Source organism: Mastomys coucha, unplaced genomic scaffold (assembly GCF_008632895.1).
Source record: "Mastomys coucha isolate ucsf_1 unplaced genomic scaffold, UCSF_Mcou_1 pScaffold21, whole genome shotgun sequence".
Taxonomy (NCBI): domain Eukaryota; kingdom Metazoa; phylum Chordata; class Mammalia; order Rodentia; family Muridae; genus Mastomys; species Mastomys coucha.
The window spans coordinates 128068747-128077513 of record NW_022196904.1 but is presented as its reverse complement, the minus strand read 5'-3'; the positions used below and the strand labels follow the sequence as shown (position 1 = coordinate 128077513).

The 8767-nt window shown below is 49.5% G+C and overlaps 2 protein-coding genes across 3 annotated transcripts in view; one reads left to right on the top strand and one right to left on the bottom strand.

Moving 5' to 3' along the window:
* Ppp2r2d (protein phosphatase 2 regulatory subunit Bdelta) overlaps positions 1-1699 on the bottom strand; it is a 40248-nt gene extending 38549 nt beyond the window's left edge. The window contains exons 1-2 of one of the 2 annotated variants that reach the window (XM_031388668.1): positions 1522-1699; positions 1339-1431 (exon numbers count right to left, since the gene is read on the bottom strand). In XM_031388668.1, the coding sequence (XP_031244528.1) occupies positions 1339-1431; positions 1522-1528 (100 nt within the window). In that variant the 5' untranslated portion in view covers positions 1529-1699. The remainder of the gene's footprint in view (positions 1-1338; positions 1432-1521) is intronic. The other variant, XM_031388670.1, reaches the window with a different exon arrangement.
* LOC116103148 (MAPK-interacting and spindle-stabilizing protein) overlaps positions 1610-8767 on the top strand; it is an 11339-nt gene continuing 4181 nt past the window's right edge. The window contains exon 1 of the mRNA XM_031388672.1: positions 1610-2078. The gene's annotated coding sequence lies outside the window, so the exon portion shown is untranslated. The remainder of the gene's footprint in view (positions 2079-8767) is intronic.

The following is an 8767-nucleotide window of genomic DNA, read 5'->3' as shown; positions in this document are numbered from 1 at the left end:
AAAAACCAGAAATAAATAAAAAAAATTTAAGGGGGCAGATGAGATGGCTTAGCAGGTAAAGCTATTTGCTGTCAAGCCTGATGACCCAAGTTCCATCTCTGGGACTCACTCACATGGTAAAAAGAATTAACTCCGGCAAGTTGTCCTCTAACCTCACTCACGCAGGGGCAGGAACAGGCCTATGCTTGCAAACAGTGTGTGTTTGAAATCCCAGCACTTTGCTGGAGGAGGGCAGAGAGAGTTTAATGCCTGGGCCACAACACCAAGAACCTTTTGCAACCAACCAATAAGTCTAAAACAAAACAAAAAAACCCTAAGAATAAAGTCTGGAGAAGTGACTTGAAAGAGCAGTGGAGGAAGAGAAAACAGTTTAAAAAACGCCACTACTGAAGAGCTTCAGGAGATCCCATGACAGAGTTAAGTTCCTCTTGCTCAACACCAAGAGGTGGAGATCCAGGGCTGACCGCGATGTCTGCCTGACCAGAGATTGGACTGGACAGACTAGCACACCTAGGCCCACAAGCTGGGCACCCAGAGCACTCAGCGCTCCATCCCATCCTGAGTCCACTCTCACACAGCATAGGCCCCCCAGAGACTGATAACCCTGCACAGTTCTCCTTCCTCCTTATACAGGTGCCAGGAAGATGAAAGCCCATGATCTCCCTTTTATACTGCATGGGCCCCCACATTAGTGTCTGGGACCTGATTTACCCCACAGGGCCTCAAGACCAACTGCCATGTTCCCCCCAAACCCCCTCCACCCGCCCCTTCACAACAAATGGACCTCGACTCACCCTGTGGTACCAAGTCCTAGCAGAATCGCGGGGGTCACTGCCAGAGACTAGTGTTAACAGTCCTGTCTTACTCCATACAGACTGTAGTGAGATATGCATTTAAGACAGTTGTACATCCTAGACTCCAAAGACCTGGGTCCACATCTTCCTTACATGGCTTGATACCTTTGCCCCAGCCTTACCTCCTTACAGACCCCGAGGCCAGCGTCCATGATCTTATCCGCACACCCTCCCGAGGCTGGCCTCCATGGCCATCTGCCCACCGACCCCCGAGGCCGGCATCCATGGCCATCTCCCCATAGCCTCTCAAGGCTAGCGTCCACCGCTGTCTCCCCAACAGACCCCCGAAACGGGACTCAGCCGCAGTCTCTTCCAAAGCCGGCGTCCACGCCGTCTCCCTACGGACGCCCCTCCCTCTCTTCAGCCGCCGGCCGGCCGAGGGTCTCACGGGACAACGCCGGTCAGGCGGGCAAAGGTGGCCGCGTCCGGACCGGCGACTGAGCGTGACCTTGCGCCCGGGGCTCGGGGGTCGGTCGGGCCTCACCTTCCGCCACGTCCTCGTCGACAGCGCCCTTCACCTGCGAGAAGCACCACTGGAAGTCGTTGCCGCCCGCCGGGCAGCCGCCGCCTCCGGCTCCTGCAACAGAGCGCGCCGTCAGGCCGGCCCCGCCCCGCCCCACCACCGTCCGTCCGCCCGCCCGCCCGCCCGCTCGCGCACGGCCCTCACCTGCCATGGCGCGGGCCGGACGCGCCCAGCTGAGCGCGGCCGACCGAGGCGCTCCGAGCGCTCAGCCCGGGCCGCCACCGCCGCTGCCGCTGCCGCCACCGCCGCCGCTGCCGGGGAGGGAATTTTTTCCCTTTTCAAAATGGCGCCCAATGCCCGTCGCCCCGCCGGATGACGTCATCCCCCTCCGCCTCCTCCGACGGTCAGTGCCGCGGGGGCTGCCGGGGGCGCACCGTGTGCCGACTGCGTCTGCGCGAGCTGTCTTGAGGTTGAACCTACGGAGCCGCTGCGGTCCAGGGAAAGAGTGTCTTGGAAGAGTCCGCTAGCAGATACAGGCGGCCTTCTCGAGTCGTGTAAGGGCTAGGACGCGACGCCCTCTGCGTCCTTAAGGCCTCAGACTTTCTTCTGCGGCCGGCTGGACTGGATGCTCGAAGGCCTGGACCCTTCCTACAGCTGAGCCAACGGGAACGCGGAACCTCCGTGGATCTGCCAATAGAGAGCGCTTGGCCGTGGGCAGGCGGGGCCTCTGAACCCCGGAGCACCTGGAACCCAGCACCTGCGTGCGTAATTTTGCCCTTCATCCAGGCTCTCTTGTCCCCAGTATCTTTGACCGTAGCTACTGAGCACCCATCTCATCAGAGTGTTGCTTCAGGGGTTCTCTGAGCTCTCAGTATAGCTCTAGGGAACCATTCTCGACATTTGCTTTATTTTTGGGTGTGTTTTTCTAGCATGAAGAGGAATTATTCGTTCGTGGGCTTGACGTATCCGAAATCACTATGAAGTTGGCAGTGAGCGTACTGAACCACTAGAGGGCAGTTGTTCCTAACCAGAGCATTTTTCACTTCAAAAATGCTGTGCTGCCTTTCAGCAAGTAGTTTTTCTGTTCTCAGTCTTGGCTGGGATGCTGCTTGTATAGAGGTGATGCGTCTGTCCTGGTGGAGTTTACTCTTCAGTGGGGAAGAGACAATAAGAAAAACCTAGGGAAAGTCAAGTGGAGTAGCGTTAAATACAGCACAGAAGCAGGGAAAGGAGATTGGCGCAGTTGGTATCTTAAGGAGAGCAATTGGAGGAGATAGCCTCATGCCGAAGTCTTGGGCGGCTGCTAGAAGTGGGAACAGCCAGTGCACACGCAAGTCCACCCTGACCCTTTCTTTTCGATATTTTAATTTATTTTTAATTCAGTTGCGCACACACACTTTGATTAGGGTCTTGCCATGTAAAATGAGGCTAGTCTCTAAATTGAAATACGTCTGTTTCCACCTTATTGGTGCTGGGTTTGCAAGCATGGAGTACACCTAGCTTGCTAATGCGTTTAAAGGGCAGCAAGAAGCTGTAGGGAGAACAGAGTGGCCAAGGAAAGCTAGCCATAGTATTGGAGGCAAGGTGGTCCAGGACAGGGCAGGAAGCTGTTTTCAGGGGGTGAACTCTGGTGAGAGGCTGCCTACGGCCAAGAGTTGGGGAAAGTCATGAAGGAATAGTGCCTTCCATCAGCAGCAGCACGCAGGGTTGTTTCTGAAAGAACTGCCTCTGAGTTAAGTAGGAGGATAAAATGAGCTGCATGTGTCTGGGTGTGTGAGAGTAATGGAGAAGAATAAGAGACATGGAGTAGTGAGCATATAGGAGTGTTACCCAGGTGACACTCCAGACCTTCAGGAGAGTTAAGGACACATGCATAGTTCTGGGAGGAGCTTGAGGGTGGGATTCCAAGCCTGGGAAGAAGCATTCTGGGACTGTTAGCAGAACTGGGGTCTAGCTTAAGTTTATTCAGACTCCATGTAGGCATGGGGATCTCGAGTAATGCCAAGAAATCTCAATATTCCTTTCGGCCTAATTGTAATTGCATGTTTAAGATTTGTAGCTAGGCAGCAATGGTTGAAACGGTTCCCACTGTCACAGATGTTTGTCTGTGTGCACTGGGATGCTTCTCCATGAAGAATGACAGACTGAATGGTCAGACCTGTAAGTAGCTGCCCTAATAATGAGTGACAGGCAGTATATGTGGCTTACGCTTCCACATTATAGTCCATCATTGAAGGGTGTCATGGCAGAAACTCAAGCAGGGCAGGATCCTGGAAGCAGAAGCTGATGCAGGTCATGGAAGTGTGTTGCTTACTGGCTTGCTCCTCATGGCTTGCTCAGTCTGCTTTCTTATAGAACCTAGGACCACCAGGCCAGAGGTGGCTCCACTCATAGTAGTCTGAACCCCTCCCCATCAATCACTAATTAAGACAATAACAGGTTTGCCCTTAGGCAAATCTGAGGGAGGCATTTTCTCCTTTGAGGTACCCTCCTCTCAAATGACTCTACCCTGTGTCAAGTTGACATGAAATGAGCCAGCATAGGCCAAATTTAACTTTTTAAAATTTATGCACATCTATACCTAGGCCAGAAGAGGGTGTTGGATCCTCTAGTATTGGTGTTATAGGCAGTTGGGAGCTACTCGACGTAGGTGCTCGGAACCAAACTAGGGACCTATGGAAGAACAGCAAGTGCTCTTATCCACTGAGCCATCTCTAGCCCCATCATTTTCTATTGCTTACTCTAATGTGGAGTAGGATAGTACCTGCCTTTGTTCTCCACCTCCACTCTATCCCCACGTTTCTTCTTTACTGTCCTTCTCTCTAAGGATGTGGTTCTGTCCTTATACTGGGAACCCTTGTGAGTCATTCCTTAAAGACCTTAAGCCACTGTGCTCCAGCCCCTGCCTTCTGTGATCTTAAGGTCTCCATAGCAACTTTTAGTAACTAATGAAACAAATATTGTGTGTCTGTTGAGTGAGACTGATCTAGTCTTTGTGCACAGAAGTTCAGAGTCCATCAGGAGCAGGTTATCTTTGAGCCATCTCTGTCTACTATGTAAGCAGGTTGACAGCAGGGAGTCCATGGGAACTCAGCATGGGGTGGGTTCTGGGCTTTAGCTAGAAAGATGGGTGCTGAGGCTGTTGGGTAGCATCTGTGAGCTTGATGGGTGATAGGGGTTGAGGAAGGGCTGAGAGGATAGAGATGGTGTGTGCTATCTAACCTTAGACATGGGAAGTTCAGTGGCTTTGGTGCGGGAGTGGAGTAGGTGTCATTCAGATGAGACTCCCTCCAAGTAGTGCTGTCAGTCATGGCCTAACTCCAGGTTGGGTTGTAGAAACTTGCTTGACTCATGCAGCTGTATACTAGCACTAACTTCAGTCTAAGCTCCCATCCTGAGTCAGACTTTGGGACTTCCTGGGGCTGGACAGGAACCTAGGGGATAGGGCAGGTGAGCATAGAGGAGCCCTGGGGACTGAGGGGCAGGGGTCCTGGCACAGTGATATGCTTGCTGTGTGCTAGTCCAGTTGCCAGCTTCCTTGCTTGGAATCCCTGAGCTTGCTTTTGGCCAGATTTACTGATGCTTCTGGAATTTCTAGTGTGTCACCCAAGGTATCAGAAGCAGTTGCATTATCTAATCTATATCCACTGGGTCTGGTAGATGTATGTCATTGGTAAGTCAGAGGCCCCAGAAGGGTTTGAGTATGAATCAGGTACTTACTGCTAAGCTCTTTCCATACCTTAGACCATAACACCCTCTTAGGGATAAAGCCTCAGCGCAAAGTTCTTAACTTTTAGGATCCTGGTGTTAGGAAAAAGTACTGGCCTTACCACTTACCTGTATTATTAGCTCAGGAACTCCCAAGGCCTTAGCATTTACCTGTGGGAGTGCATCTGCCCCTTCTGCCCTCTGGCTTCCCTGGTGCTATTCTTCCCATGTTTGAAGGGAAGGCAAAAGTAGAAGCAAAGGTCTGAGACCTGCTGTTCTTGCTGACATAGTGGGGTGCAGCTTGGTTTGTTCATCCTGAGCCGATGCATGGATATTCAGGCACTTCTCTGTTCCACATTTTAGAGCAACACAGCAGGCTTTTAATTAGGAGCAAAATACACACTTTATCACATCCGTGCACGGAAGGTCTCAGAGGCTGGCCTAGAAGCTTGAGAACACTTTCCCTCTCTAAATTGATAGATACCTGGCATTTATTTTCTTATTTTAAAAAACATTGTCAGCTTTTTGATGTTTTTGAATCATATTTTAAAGTGAGAGAAAAAAACACTTGCTCATTTTAAGTGTTTTTCTGAAAAAGAAATAATTCACAGATGGGGATAAGTTCATTTCAAGAATAGAAATACAGTTTCCCAATATTCTACAATATGGCTTTGTTCTCTAAATTATAAAATCAACGCATCTCAAGAGCAGTGCAGAGCTGAAATGGTGACAGAAGGCATGGAACTAGAGACACAGACCCAGCTCAGCAACTTGCAATTTTTCTTCACTGGGAACCTATTTGAACTTAAATTATGCACAATAAATGTCAAATCTTTCATTTATCTTAGTAACTGAGGAATCCTGTATATTGGGGAAAGCTCTTTGTACATCAAAGCTCCTTAACAATGCAAGTTGTCTCATCTTCTTGTGGGAGGAAATGTCAGCTTGATTGATGTGATCTGGGGAGTGAGGGCTTCTCTGAGGAGAGCCCCAGTGCACAGGCTCCTCTCTGCTGCCTCAGCTCTGATTGCTTGCTCTTTGTATAGAAAGCCCTTTTAGGACAGTCCCTTCAGATCAGCACCTGTCATCTACCCCATGAGTCACCTTTAGAAACAGGCCACCATGAGGCTCAGAACCCACACCAAGCCTAGTGACTCATTATAGCAGAGGATCCTGCAATTCAGTAAAAAATAACAAGGAAGGGATGGATATGCAAGAATGTTTTTCAATAGACCCCATGTCCTGTCCTCTGAGCCCTTAGAACTAACACAGTGTGTGCCCGAGAGCTTTGTCTTGTGAACTTGACAATGGTGCCTGGGACTTACCCTAATGTGTCCAGCTGGAGCAGCACCCCAGCTCCCCATGCCAGGTAATTATAGAAGGTGTCACCCTAGTGGCCAAGGCCAGGAGCCCAACAGTCAGGAACTGAAGCTGTGCTACAAGGTTGGAAGTCTCACCTCTCTCCCACCTTCTCTTTTCCTCTTCCCCCCTCTTTTTATTTATTAGACTCTCGTGTGGGCCAATCTGACCTTGGACTCTCTATGTAGTCCAGGATGACATTGAACTCCTGACCCTACCTGCCTCTGTCTTTCTAATGCTGGGAGTACAGGTATACTCCGCCACACAGGTATATGCTAACTCATAAGTGTGTGCCACCTGTGCTTTTCTAGCTTATCTGAACTAGTTTCTTCATCACCAAGAGTTAGGAGTGACAGTTCCTAGCCTTGAGCATAAGGAGTTAAGAGGGCTCCAGAAAGTTAACCAAAATTCTACGCAAGCTTCAGTGAGATATTTGTTACTGCGTTTCAGAGAGGTGGGAATCATTTCTCAGTCCCAGTCCATACATATCTGTACGTACAAACATACATACATGCCTCTCTGTGTGTGTGTATCCAGAAAAGGAAGTACCAGCCCTTCTTGGAGGAGCTTCACTAGGCACAAAGCTGGCAGCAGGTGCTTTCTTCATTAGGGAACTGCTGCCCTCTGCTGGATGAGACAGGGGAAGCAACTCAGTGATCACTTTGGAAGTCCTGGAAGAGACCAAAGTGGATGCTGGTTGGAATTATGTGCTCACAAAAGCATCCTGGGAAGAGAAATTCCTTGAGATCAGAGGATGAGCCCTGCCTGTATAAACTGGCAGAATTTTTACACACTAGCACACCCATTTGTAAGACCCTGGACAGAAACCTTTTATCTTAGTCATTAAGATGCATCTGAGCTATATACATGCCCTAGCCCTGACCTTTGGCCTTAGCCCTCACTGCCAGAGATGAGGGTATGGGAGAAGGAAGAAGGGAGAGCAGGAAAGAAAAGTGAGTGGAAGCAGGGCAGGTGTGTGTGTGTACAAGTTTGCATTCCTTGACAGATGACCTGGCCCAGCCACCCTCACAAAGCACAAGAGGCCTCTACTATCTGGGGTTCTAGGGAAAATGCAGGGCTGCCTCTGAGGCATGGCTGATTGTTCTGTGTCTGGTTCAAGGATGAGACTTTTGTGCTCAGGTCTTCATAGGAGACTCAGCTTCGGCCAGGCATCTTGTTTATGGCTGTGATGTTTTGGTAAACACATACATGTCCTGATAAAAACATATTGCATGTACTACTTGTGGTTTATTACTGTTTTGATGTAGAAATCAAGTTTCAACTTAGAGGAGAAGGCAAAGTGTCCCTGAACTGTGTGGAACAGGAAACTTAGGCTAAGACTCTTGATCTAAACACATACATGGCTGTGCCTGGTTCCTGGTTCCTCCCAGGCAGAAGCTAAGGCTACAGATTGTTTTGGGAGACATACTCCATCAGGCAGCTTCTGCCGTAGCCTCTCCGAATGTCTGGCTAACCCTTCTTTAAAGATCCTCATCTCCTTTCAGCCCTTCTGTTAACCATATGCTGGAGTCATCTTAAGAACCCAACATCTGTCTGATACTACTAGTGAAATTTCCCATGATTCCTCATGATATGAGAACTCCTAAACCTTACCTAGATGCTGGAGCCAGCCAGGAGATGGATCTTAGGCCCCTGGTGAGATGATGTGCCATTTCTCCTTAGGTAACCCTTTCCTGTGCTGACTCTGAGGCTGATGTACCTACTTGTGCTTGAATTCCCTGAACAATGAGTTGGTGGGGCCTCACTCATGAGGTTTTGGATATGATTGAGAGACTTTTACAAATTATTTATTACATGTATGGGTGTTTTGCTTGCATTATATCTGTGTATCACATATGTGTCTAGCTTGTACAGGCTAGAGGATAGCATTGGATTTCCTGGGCCTGGAAGTATACATGGCTATGAGCCACCATGCTGGGAAGGGAACTCTGCTCCTCTGGAAGAACAGCCAGTGCTTTTAACTGATGAGCCATTTCTCTAGCACCAAGTTGAGATAATGACACAGTTAGGTTGTCACAAGTCCTAGATACCGTGGAAAATGACCTATCTTATTGTAGAGGCAAAGCGAGAAAACCAGGAGGAGGTGAGATGGAGCCTGAGAGCTGCTGCAGTGATGTGCTTTAGTTGTCCCTGTGGCTAGAAGGCAGCAAGCAGGAAGGGCTTCAGAGCTTCTGGAAGTCACCCACCCATATTGCCGCGAGGACCGTTGTGTGTTTCTGATACCCTGAACTAAGGGAAAGTACATTTTTGTTACTGAAAGCCATGAAGTCTGTGGCAATTGCTGGATAGAGCCAGTCCTCTTTCGGCTCCTCTGTGTGGTTGTGTGTGTGTGTGTGTGTGTGTGTGTGTGTGTGTGTATGAG